We start from the raw sequence: 13016 nt of genomic DNA, 5'->3' as shown, positions 1-13016 counted from the left end.
AAAATAAAACAATTTCCAACTTAAAGCGTAAACAGGTTCCTTACAAACGCAAATACATTTAAATACATCAACACATTAAAAATCAGTGCATGCAGATCACTCGATTAGTGTTATTGTAAGAAACTCACTTAAAATGAAATTATTTTCTATAAAAAAAAATGACACATGAAAAACACAATTTACTGTTGCTGAATCTTACTTCATTAATCTTATCAGTTACATAAAGTTATGGTTAATAAATAACTCTCTGATTTCCTATAATTAAACCAGATCAAGCTGATGATTTAATCATTCAGTATATTTATGTGTAATAATCTCAATAGTTACATTAGTCTAATGAGCCCAGCTTTGTCTGTGAACACGTGAAATATAATTAAAACATATTGCGTTTCACAAGTTTGGATGGATGCATAGTGACATTAATATTATGCTAACATTTATTTCACACATGTGACATGTTTAGCTTTTATTCTTCCATACAAGTGTTAAATCTGACCATAAACAAATCAATGGCTCCCTGTGGCTTTTAGACAGTAAGACGTGTTCTTTTTATTTGGTCTGTTCCTTATATGGAGTGTTTAGCATTAGCTCTTAGCCCAGTCTGTGTGTCGGTGGGTTAGCTTAGCATAGTTAGCTTTAGTTGAATTTCCAGTTCCTAATCGTTGCTACGGGTTCATCTCTGTAACGGGTACAGAGATGAACCCGTAGCGTAGCGTTGTGGATCTTTGGGTGGACATGACGGAGGAACTTGGATTGGTTCACTTTGTTGGATTGCTTGTCTGGTTTTAACCAAGTAGCGATCCATGATGTATCGCAGCTCGGCAGCTTCAGGTAGCCGTGACGAGCACCGCCGTCTGTGGGTGTGAGAGCTGGGGGCGGGAGGTGTGGTGCACACCGCAGCTGCAGAGGCTTCGCTGCGGAGCTCCCGTAAACAGCGTTCCGCTCCAGAGAATAATAAGCTGACAACATACAGGGACAGTTTTGGCCCGTGGAACAAGGATTTTATGGGCATTCTTGGCTAAATTGAGTGACAAATGGCCCGTGGTCCTTGCTAATTTCCGACATGGGAATTTATCGTTTATATCATGGGATAACAAATTCTTACCGGTGAGAGTATTTTTGACGATAAATCATGAACGATAAAATATCGCACATTCCTACTGACAACCTTAAACTGTTAGAACATTATCAGGAGCATGGATGTGTTTGAAATATATTTTGGTATCCTGGAGCAATGAGTTTTTTCCACTGGATTAAAGAAGCAGAGCACACCAGTCTACGATTACCACATGGTTGATCAGTGTAATACCTGTGTTAGTTTTGGGCTTTCCCTGGTTCTCTCTGACTCATCACTCTAAAGTTTGATAGTTCTTTTGCAGCCGTACTGTAAAATGACCATGGGTGTGTGACTAGATGATCTATATCTACTCTGACAGCTGAGCACAGCTGACTGTAACACAGCTCATACAACCTCAGGCCAGACTGGCTTACATAAAGCCTAAGTGGATTTCAGACATGCTATTTTGGCTGCTCTTGACCTCCCTGCAAAGTTGCTGTATGGATACACAGTCTAGAGTTTCACTTTTGAGGGAAACCAGTATGTGGAGACTTCCATTGTTCAATGTGCTGATTTTTTAAATGACAGAAGTCTCACCCAAAATATTGAGCATTTGTAAAACAGATTTTCCTTATTACTTTACTCCTGCATGCCTTGGCTATTACTACAGCATGCAAAATATCTGCTGTTTCTCACAAACCTGGGAGCTAAGAAGTATTTTTTTTTTTTTTTTTTTTTTTTTTTTTTTTGTTCTTTCACCAAAGAGGTCATTATTCTTTTAGATCAATCACAAGGTGGCCTGGAGCATCCATACTATTCTCATGGTGCAAGTCTATGCTATAGTTAGTTCTTTCAATTGAACTGATCTAATAATACATTTTATAATGCAGCTCTTCTTCAGTATAAATGTGCATTGTATTACATTTCTGGTAACATTGTAGGGATAAACCGATATGGATTTTTTAGGGCCGATGCGATACCATTTTTTTCCCATCAGCCTTAGTCGATGACCGATACTGAGCCAAAACTTCTTTTGCTCCCTCAATTTACATCATTAAAATTACACAATGATGATAACAAATGGTACGAGTTTCAATTTTTTAGTTTGCCGTAAGGACAAGCCCCAGTGCTACTGGTACGTACACATACGTAGCATCTTAGGGTTAGGTTATAACCCTATGTCCCAACAATTTTTAGGTTCAGGGTTAGGATTATGGTTAGGTTTAGTCTTAGTCACGTGACCTAAACTGGCCAATGACTGACCTATCATGTGACCTAAACTGGCCAATGAGGGGCGTTGCGTACAGATTGTCAGTATATTGATACGGCAACCGTGCTGATAGCCACTGCCAATATTAAAAACAGTTGATGTAAAGCAAGAACAATTTCTGCTCTCTGTAAAAAATGCTGATCGGCGAACGCAGCAGCCCGCATCGGCCGGTGTTGATACACGTAAAAAACGCAAAAATCGGCCAATAATATCGGCCGGCCGATGTATTGGTCTATACAACATAGTTGAGAAGGTTTATGTACAATGAACTCATCACAAGTTGGTTGACCAGCTTGGACTATGCACCAACCACAGGTGCTCGTTTCATAAAGAGAAGTTTAAAGACAAGCAGTGACTAAAGCCTCTGCTGTTCCACTCATTATCTTCTTCAAAACAGCATAGATTTATCAAATTACAATGCATGCAGGTACCCATATACAGTAACTGCTTCATATCAGTTGATATCAATAATTATTGATTCAGATTTGTTTTAACCTATTCAAAACAAGGACCAGAAGAAAAAAGGCTGAATTTAAATACTATGATTTTAAAGATACAGTAATCTTTAACATTAAAAGAATAGGTCAACGCAACTATAGAGCAAACAGAAAAACTAAATGTTATGTCAATAAGTTCTGTTCCCTGAAGGAGAGGAACGAGGCACAACACATATTATGGGATATCACGCTCCCGCGTGGCCTACTGCAGAAAACCTCTAATCACGCCTTTTAAGGCAGATGATCTGTGATGATGTAAGTGAGGCTTCGCCTGCCTCATAAATACGCTGTCATCACAGCCATACTTCAGTTCAGTAGCCGCTCTTCACCGAGCCCAGCTGTGTAGCGGGGCAAAGAAGTTCCTCTCCTTCAGGGAACAGAACTTATAGACATAACATCTCGTTCCCTTTCAGTTGATTCACTCGGTACAACACATATAGTATGGGACATGTATACACGCCCCGCAGAGCAGCTATGAACCGGAAACCAACCTCCAGCACCTCTAGTGCATGCTAGACCCAGTGGAAAGAACCAAATGGGCCACCGAAGGGGCCATTACATCCAGACAGTAAAAAGTGTGTGGGCATGACCAACTGACAGCACGACAGATGTCACTTAAAGATACCCCCCTAAACAAAGCCCATGATCTACATACACCCCTGGTCAAATGTGCTCTCACACCCTGAGGTAACTGAAGACCCCTGATGTTGTAGGCCAGGGAGATAGCCTCCACAATCCAGTGAGAAAGCCGCTGTTTAGACAGGGCTTTACCCTTAGCTGGATTAGCAAAACACACAAACAGCTGGTCACAAACGCACACTCTTAGTGCGGTCTATGTATTCACGTGGAGCACGTACAGGACACAAGGAATGTAACCTCCTTTGCTCCTCAGATGCAAAAGGAGGAGGGCAAAAACTCATTAGCTCAAAAATCATGGAGCTATGAGCTGAAGGGATGATCTTAGGCACATATGCCATACTCGGCCGTAATGTGACCTTGGAACCATCTGAAGTGAACTGGGTACAAGAAGGATGCACTGATAAAGCATGACGATCACCCACTCGCTTAGCGGAGGTCAAAGCGAGAAGTAGTGCAGTCTTATATGAAACAAATTTCATATCTGCTGACTGCATAGGCTCAAAAGGGGGGCCACAGAGAGCATCCAGCACAACAGTTAAATCCCATGAGGGGATGATGGATTTCACCACAGGCCTCAGCCGGCGAATTCCCTTTAAAAGCACATGGCCAACGGATGCGCACCTGGCGTCACTCCTTTGAAACCAACATGGCAGGCAGATATAGCTGCCAAATAAACCTTAATAGTGGAAAAGGACAGACCCTTATCCAACAATTCCTGAAGAAAAGTCAAAACCTCCACAATTGAACACTGAAATGGGAGTACACCTCGGTCCTGACACCACTGCTCAAATGCTTGCCATTTATAAGCATATAAGCCACTAGTGGATGATGCCCTAGCACTCTGGATCGTTGCCACCACACTTGGGGGCAGACCCTGAGCCATTAAATTTGACCTTTCAACAGGTAGGCATGTAGCTGCCACAATTCCGGACGTAGATGAACCACTTCTCCACCCGCCTGTGAAAGGAGGTCCCTGCGTAGAGGAAGCTGCTATGGCTCCGCTCCCAACAAATTGATTATGTTGGCATACCATGATTTCGCAGGCCACCGAGGGGCCACCAGAATCAGGGACAGACCCTGACGACGCACTCTCTCCAACACAGGGAGTATAATTTCCACTGGGGGAAACGCATACAGAAGCGTGTTGGGCCATGGGTGCGCTAGTGCACCCATCCCCAGAGGTGCAATGTGGTCCGTCATGGAAAAGAACAGGGGGCAGTGGGCGCTTGCCCTGGAAGAAAAAGAGGTCCACCTCCGCCCAGCGAAAATCGAACCCATAACTGAGCCACTACCAAAGGGTGCAATCTCCACTCTCTCACAAGGGGACCCCCTCTGGAGAGAAGGTCTGCCCCCAGGTTCAGGCGTCCTGGAACATGAGTGGCTCTCAGAGACAGAAAATGAACACTGCCCCACATCAACAGAGAGTGAGTCAGTTTTAGCAGGGGAAGTGATCGTGTACCCCCTTGCCTGTTTATGTAAGAGACCACTGTAGTGTTGTCCATCCTGATCAGAACATGTTGGTCTGTTAGTACAGAGCAAAAATACTTCAGGGCCAAGAAACCTGCCAGCAGCTCCAGATAATTTATGTGAAGCCTGCTCTGTACTGAGGTCCAGAGTTCTCACTGCTGCTCCATTGCACAAAGCCCCCCATCCCATCAAGGAGAAATCTGTAGTCACCACTTTGCGAAAGCACACCCTCCCTACTAGGGAGCCCTGGCTTAGTAATCCGGGTTCCCTCCAAGGGTGGAGAGCCATCATACAAAACGGAGTTATTATCAACATCCGCTGGAGGTGACGCTGTGGACACAGCCGATGTGAGCGAGACCAGTGCTGAAAAGTGCGCATCTTTAACAGCCCAAGCAGCACTACAGCAACCATAGATGCCATCATGCCCAAAAGCTGCAAGACCAATCAGAAACGCAGTTTGTGTCCTAATTGAAAATGAGCGAGGCAGCGGTGAAACACCCTGCCCTCCAACACATAAAAATAAGCGTCCGTGAGATTGATAGTTGTAAACCGATCCCCCGGATTGATAGCGCTCAGTAGCTGCTTGGTTAGCATCTTGAACCTGTACGTTCGCAGATACCTGTTCAACACTCGCAGGTCTAATATAGGACTGAGTCCCCCCGCTTTCTTCGGAATAATGAAATAACGGCTGTACCAACCTCTTTTCATCTCCAAAATGAGCACCACTCACTGCTTTTTTGCTCAAAAGCGTGTGTATTTCCTCCCTCATTACAGCTGCAGCCTCTTTATTTACCACTGTGTTTATTACAGAAGTGAAGCATGGAGGTCTGACCCGGAACTGTAACCGGTAGCCCATAGCAATGGTCCTCTCTACCCAAGGGGTGAGTGTGCATGCACGCCACCTGGGAACGTGGGCAGCAAGCGGACTGACCTGTAGCACTGTGGGTGGAGTGCTGCTGCCCTCTAGCGTGCTGGGGGGTAGCGGCCTCACCTGACCGACCAGGTTTATATGAGTTGGAGCTTGTTTTGTTTTTCTTTGTTTTTTTTTAATACAAAATGCACTTTTTATTAAGTACAACATGGGCGCATTTGCAGTAGGCACATAGTGAACCTTTAAAGGGGCACCAAGAAAGTGACGAACATTGCAAAACTTTACAGTTACCTGAGAAACATTCAACACACATATAAACAGAGGTAACAGAGGTGCATTTGTGTGCATGGGGGGTTTGAGCTTGGGAGACTGTGTTAGGAGAGAACAATGCCTTTTGGGATTGGGCCCCTGAACAGAACTTGGCCGGCGCCTTTTTGGCGGCAACAAAATAGGGACTGCAGCATCTCCCTGCTGCTGAAATCACTCTCCACTCAGTGCCACTGCTAGGAGGTGTGTGGCTTCTTCCGCCTATGCGCTGGGCGCTTTTGGAAGCCCTGCGGCGGACCTGTGCTCCAAGCCGAGTGGTGTAGAGCATAATGAGGAACCTGCGGCGCAGGAGGCTGCACCTTCTCCGGTTGTCCAGAACCTGACGGAGATGTAGCCTTCTTGTAGGGCGGCGGAGGTGGCGCTGCAGGCCTGCATGCACCTGCAGATTGCTTGGGTTTAGCGTCACGCCTGGGAATGATGCTGCGCAGGGCTTCAGCTTGTTTCTTCCCCAACTCAAAACATGCCTGAATGGCGTCAAGTGATTGCCCTAACAAACCCATGAGTCCGGCCCGGTCTCTCTCTGGAACATCAGACAGAGTCAGCCACAGGTGTCTCTGTGACACCATGGTAGACGCCATTCCTCTGCCGAGGGAGAGCGCTGCACAGCGAGACACCTGGAGGATATAATCCGTGGCGATCTTCACCTCGTTAAGGAGAGCAGAGAACTGAGCTCACCAGCCGCATAGCCTGATAGGTCTGCAGCATGGTGACAGAGCTCAGTGCAGGAGCGGTGCCTGCCTGCGCTCTGTAGATTTGATCCAGCAGCGAGGAGGAAAATCTACAGTGCTTGGAAGGAAGCGATGTGGGGCCGCTCACGCCATGGTTGTCAGAGGGCGCCAGATACGCAGCCAGAGAAGGCTCCATAGGTGGAGGGTTGACTAAACCAGCCTTTCCGCTCCATCTAAATCCAAATACTGTCCATAGCCGGGTAGCGTGACACGGACAGACAGTGGTTTGTTCCATGTTGATGTTAACTCTGAGATGAAATCTGGGAACATGGGCAGGCTATTCTTAACCGTCCCAGGCTCAGGAGGGAGAAAAAATCCCATAAACCGTGACGGTTTAGCAGCTGCTAACACCAACAGGGGCAGTTAAACTAATTCTTGGTAGGCAGTAGCCAAGGCAGAGACATAGCTAACTAGCAGCAGCTTGTTAGCTCCACTCGGTAGAGGTGTTCTTAGCGAGGTGAAGAGCGTAAGAACTGAAGGATGGCTGTGATGACAGCGTATTAATGAGGCAGGTGGAGCCTCACTTACGTCATCACAGATCATCTATCTCAAAAAGGCATCATTAGAGGTTTTCTTCAGTAGGCCACGCAGGGGCGTGATATCCCATACTATATGTGTTATACCGAGTGAACCGACTGAAAGGGAACCTCAATTAAATAAACAAACTGGCCGATGTAAAAATACAGACATTAAATAGATGCTTAATGAAACAAATGTGCAACACATTTTGTAAATAATAAACAAAAAAAACAACTCAACATGGCTTCACGGGTCATAATTTCAGGTGACAAAACATCAAACTGCTACTGGGTACAGCTACTTTTGAGAAGCTAAATCCAATCCTCTGCCGACATCCCCTAGAATGCTTTGCGCTTCAGAGTTCAGTGAAATTATCGAACAGTCTATCACACTTTTCTTGTATTGATATTGATTAAATCTCTATCGCAATATATATCGTTATCGTTTTATCACCCAGGCCTATACAGTAGTAATGATTACACAGTGGAGGTCGGTGGCACCTTTTTACTTACACCTATCAGTTGCTCTTGTCTGCTCCTGTCTCCAGTCTAAGTGATAATTAAAAGTGAGATAAATTAGTACTCTTCAATTTAAAGATACAAGAGTTGTACCACCTTGGTACCCGTGACCTAATACAAGCTTGTGCGAGGCTAATGATTTTCTTCTTTTTTATATATTTTTTTTATTTACTACAGTGTTTCTTAACCTTGAAGGTACTGAAACTAAACCATACAAGCTTCATCAGGGCATTCCCCGAACCCTTCGCAATTGAAAAAATTCATTGGAATTTCTTCAAAACAGGTATTTATTCAGACACCAGGTGCAAGCCTGGGTCATTTTTTTTGTTTTCTTCAAAATGTTTTTAATTCTTAAAAACGTATATATATAAAATTTAAATCTAACATAAGAACCACTGCACTAAGAAATGTAAGATTCTCTCTCAGTGACATAATGTCAGTATAATTAACAGTATAGTGGCAAGCAGGATCCTGTCTGGGTCAATAAAACTAAAGAGTAGCAGGTGTCTCACTACTCACACAGCCAGCTTTTGCTGAACAGAGCAGACCTGGACCTTATCACTCCCCACCCTCTGTTTATCTCTCAATACCACAACACAGTCCCACCCAGTCCCATCAGTAAACACATCATGGAAGAGAGAACCCAGCATGCAACTCGCTCTCGTAAGGCATTCCTAAGATGATACTAAACGCAAAAATAACCAGCCCTCATGTTATCATTTCAGTGTCCACACCTCACGTGCCATAAAAACATGCAAACATCAGCAGACTGTGACAGACCGGGCATGATTGCTCTGTGGTGAAATGCTCAGTGAGCTCCACGTTTAGGGCTTGTGAAACCATGTGATGGGAGTTTGGTATCATTTACCACTGCTTGGAAATACAGATGGAAAATAAGCCCCCAAGCATCTCATGAAGCAGACTTTGTGGAAATCTTAAATAAGTTGAAATTAATAATTAGTCTTTCCAGTTTCTAAGAAAATAATTTTATGCAGAGTCACTGCTAACCACGGTAAATTAGTCTGACATTGACTTTGTTTTTCGTCCTGTAGAGAGTAAAAAACAGAGGTGTAAAGAGAGTACTGATATATTCTGCTCAAGTAGAAGTACTGTTACTTGATTGGAATTCTTCTCAAGTTTTAGTAGTAGCACGTAAGTCATATGTAAAATACTGAAGTACAAGTAAAATTAGCTCAAATATAATAGTACTCAAAGTAAAAGTTACTAGTTACTTTCACCCTCTTTGGTAATACATTTTGCCACAGCACACAGTAAACATCTCACGTATAAGCTTAAAAAGGAAGAGACGAAATCTTGCACAATTGAAAATTATTTTCCACAAAGGAATCTGCATAAAATAAAAGGTTATTTTAAAGAAAAAATAAATAAATAAAATATCAGGCTCTAAGCATAGCTGAATTTATTAGCTCTAAAACAGTCCCATGCCAAATGTACCATGTGACTTTGGTCCAGCAGTAGTAGGGCTAGTTCTAGTGGCAATGCTTTGACAAAATAACCAGAATTCAATGCTGTTTTGGAGCGGTGCATTACGTTTAATCTGGTCGACTATGATGTGATTTATTTGATTGCTGTCTGGTCATTTCATTTCTTGTAGTGTCACAATGTCCTTTAATTTATTCAGTTGTTGGGTGTAGAAATGTAACAAATTACTTAACTTCTTTTAAAATGTACTTAAAGAGTGACTCAACCCCTGCTTTCTGCTGACCTGCCAATTTAAAAATTACCTTAATCATGGGTGTTACTCATGAAGCAGCTAAGACACGCTCAGTCAGGCAGGCAACAACTACTACAATCACAGGCACACAATCACGACATGAAACTCACCCACAGACACACAACCCCACAGACACTATAGCACTCATGGGCAAACAGCCATGAGCCCCAGAACACCATCTCACGCACAAACATAAACCAGGAAGACACCGAGCTGTCAATCAATACTCACAAAGGGCTGTGATTGGAGGAAAACTAGTCCCTCCTCCAGCTTTTATAGGAGAGGCGGGGCCAACAGTGACGATTAGTGACACACGATGGTCGAAATGACGCCATATAATTTGTCTCAGCCAGTAGCAAAGTTAAATTGTAATAGCCAGCGTTCAACCCTATTTTAGAGGGCTGTCAATGACATTTTGCAACAAAATTAAAATACTTTTACAAAAATGTTTAAAAATTTGGACTAGGATCAATTAACAGCACTGCTTAATACCCAAATACATATGTTTATAGCTGAAAGAGGTGGGCTTGGAGTTTAGACTAGTTACTCTTTAAGTACAAGTAAAACTACTGATTTAGACATACACTCAAAAAAGTACAAGTACCCATAAAAGTAACTCAATTACAGTAACTAGAGATGGGCGATGAACTAAAAAAATATACCGATAATTTCTGGTATTTATCACGACAACGATAAACATCACGATAAATAAAAAACTATAAATAAATAAAACAATTCCCAACTTAAAGTGTAAACAAGTTCCTTACAAACACAAATAAATCTGAATACATCAACTATAGACACATTAAAAAAGGCTACAATAGCTGCTGACTCAGAGTTCATGAACTGATATTTTATGGAATATATTAGTGCATGTGGATCACTATTAGTGTTATTGTATGTAATTCATTTATTTCCTCACTTAAAATAAAGTTATTTTCTAAAAAAAAAAAAAAAAAAAGCACATGAAAAGCACAAATAACCATTAGTGTTTTTACTGTTGCTGAATCCTGTTTCATTTATCTGATAATGAGTTACATAAAGTTATGGTTAATAAATAGCTCTCTGATTTCCTATCATTATCCTAGAATATGCTGATGATTTAATCATTCAGTATATTTATGTGTAATAATCTCAATAGTTACATTAGTCTAATGGGTCCAGATTTATCGATGAACATGTGAAATATCATTTAAAAAAATTGCGTTTCACAAATTTAGATGGATGCATAGTGACATTAATATTATGCCAACATTTATTTCACACAATGTGCGACATGTTTAGCTTTTATCCTTCCATACAAGTGTTAAATCTGACCATAAACAAATCGATGGCTCTCTGTGGCTTTATGACAGTAAGACGTGTTTTTTATTTGGTCTGTTCCTTATAGGGGGTGTTAGCATTAGCTATTAGCCCAGTCTGTGTGTCGATGTGTTAGCTTAGCATATTTAGCTTTAGTTGAGTTTCCAATTCATAATCGTTGCTACGGGTTCATCTCTGTCACCGTGTTTGTGGAACTTTGGGTGGATCTGACGAAGGAACTTGAATCGGTTCACTTTGTTGGATGGTTGTCTGGTTTTAACCAAGTAGTGGTCCATGATGTATCGCAGCTCGGCAGCTTCGGGTAGCCGTGACGAGCACCGCTGTGTGCTTGAGAGCTGGGGGCGGGAGGGGTGGTGCACACCGCGGCACTACGGAGCTCCCGTAAACAACATTCCGCTCCTGAGAATAATAAGTTGACAACATACAGGGACAGTTTTGGCCCGTGGAACAAAGTTTTTATGGGCATTCTTGGCTAAATTGAGGGATAAATGGCCCATGGTCCTCGCTAATTTACGACATGGGAATTTATTGTTTATATCGTGGGATGACAAATTCTTACAGGTGAGAATATATTTGACAATAAATCATAAACGATAAAATATCGCACATTCCTAACAGTAACGTGAGTACTTGTAATCTGTTACTTTCACCTCTGGTGAAAAGATGAAACACCTTCTGTCTGATTCAAGTGATCGAAGTCTAAGATACACTCATTCATACAAACGTTGAAAAATAAAATGCTTAAAATGTTTTTATTTACAGACTTGTAATGCTCCATGAACAAATATTCTGAGATAATCCTTCAGACTGCTCTCAGTTGGTGCACGCTTCAGCCACTAAGAGGGTCATGAGTTCAATTTCTGGCAAGTCAACAAGAATGTTTCTGCATGGAGTTTGCATGTTCTCTACATAGTCTGAACAGCTGCCTGTTTATATTACTAATGTAGATAATTATCTATTCTCTATCCAAGGACAGGTAAAGACCATGAAATAAATTATCTCTAGAAAAGAGTGAAACAATCGGTTAGCTGATGAGAAAGGACTCAAACTGGTGACCAATGTTCACTTCTTCTCACTCCAACCCTGTAAAACAGGGGTGTAAAAAACACGGCCCAGGAGGACCACTAGTCTCGCAGGTTTTAAATTTCTCCGTGCTCCAAAACTCCTGAAGCAGCTTTGTAGACAGTATGCAGAGTCAGCCCCTGCTTTAAACTATGAGCACTGAGCAGACCCTCACCTGGCTGCCTCCCCCAGTCCCAAGTCTCGATGATTGAGTGATGCACGGACAACGACGTCTCCTCCTCCTCTTTCTTCTCCTTGTCATTGGACTCATCCTTCTTCTGAGCTCCAAAACAGCCAGGGCAATCCTCTACAGGAGGCAGAACAAATATCAGCTTCACATGGTTGGAAGCAGTGTAGCTTCACCCCCCACTCCCTTTCTTTGTCTCATACATCACAGACAGACACAGGACTATGTGTGAAAATTCTGCATGTCACTGCAACCCCAAGACAGCACGGTGTAAATCTACCACAAACAAATCCATAATGTGACACAGGCATACCAGGGTGAGCAGATTCTTCTCCGTTGAATGTTATCTCTTCATCTTTGACCATTTCATTCCACATCTCACTCAGTCCCTCTGGAGAGAACGCTCGCTAGCAAAACAAAAGAAGACGGTTAAGTTATTACAATTGAGAAAATGATCCATTGAATCGCCTTCGTCTGTTCAGAAATGTTGATTTCCTTCTAAAGAAGCTGCCTAAGAATATCACCTTTCCACTAGGATTACATCTTTTCCCAGTTCAGGAATCAGGCTGTTGTGTTTATGCCTGTATGTGTGACTCTGCAGCAATATATTCACACACTATCCACACAGAAGCTGATTGAAGTCGCTGCACTTTTTAAAGCTTTAAGTACACTGCGGATGGAGGTGCTGGAGGAACCTGTTCCATCAGTTACACCTCTGAAACATTTTCAATAAAGACCAAAAATGAGTAAAATGCATTTCAATTTGATATTACTCAAAGACATAAAACATGTTTTATTCATACTTTTACCGATGTT

At 42.5% G+C, this 13016-nt stretch overlaps 1 protein-coding gene across 2 annotated transcripts in view; it reads right to left on the bottom strand.

Annotated features, from left to right (window-relative positions):
- herc2 (HECT and RLD domain containing E3 ubiquitin protein ligase 2) overlaps window positions 1–13016 on the bottom strand; it is a 78242-nt gene that overhangs the window by 59138 nt on the left and 6088 nt on the right. For both annotated transcript variants that reach the window (XM_028445436.1, XM_028445437.1), the window contains exons 3-4: window positions 12514–12607; window positions 12189–12320 (exon numbers count right to left, since the gene is read on the bottom strand). In XM_028445436.1, the coding sequence (XP_028301237.1) occupies window positions 12189–12320; window positions 12514–12607 (226 nt within the window). The remainder of the gene's footprint in view (window positions 1–12188; window positions 12321–12513; window positions 12608–13016) is intronic.

The sequence above is a fragment of the Gouania willdenowi genome, chromosome 4, assembly GCF_900634775.1.
Source record: "Gouania willdenowi chromosome 4, fGouWil2.1, whole genome shotgun sequence".
Taxonomy (NCBI): Eukaryota; Metazoa; Chordata; class Actinopteri; order Blenniiformes; family Gobiesocidae; genus Gouania; species Gouania willdenowi.
The sequence above is the reverse complement of the archived record's forward strand: the minus strand, read 5'-3'. Positions and strand labels throughout refer to the sequence as shown.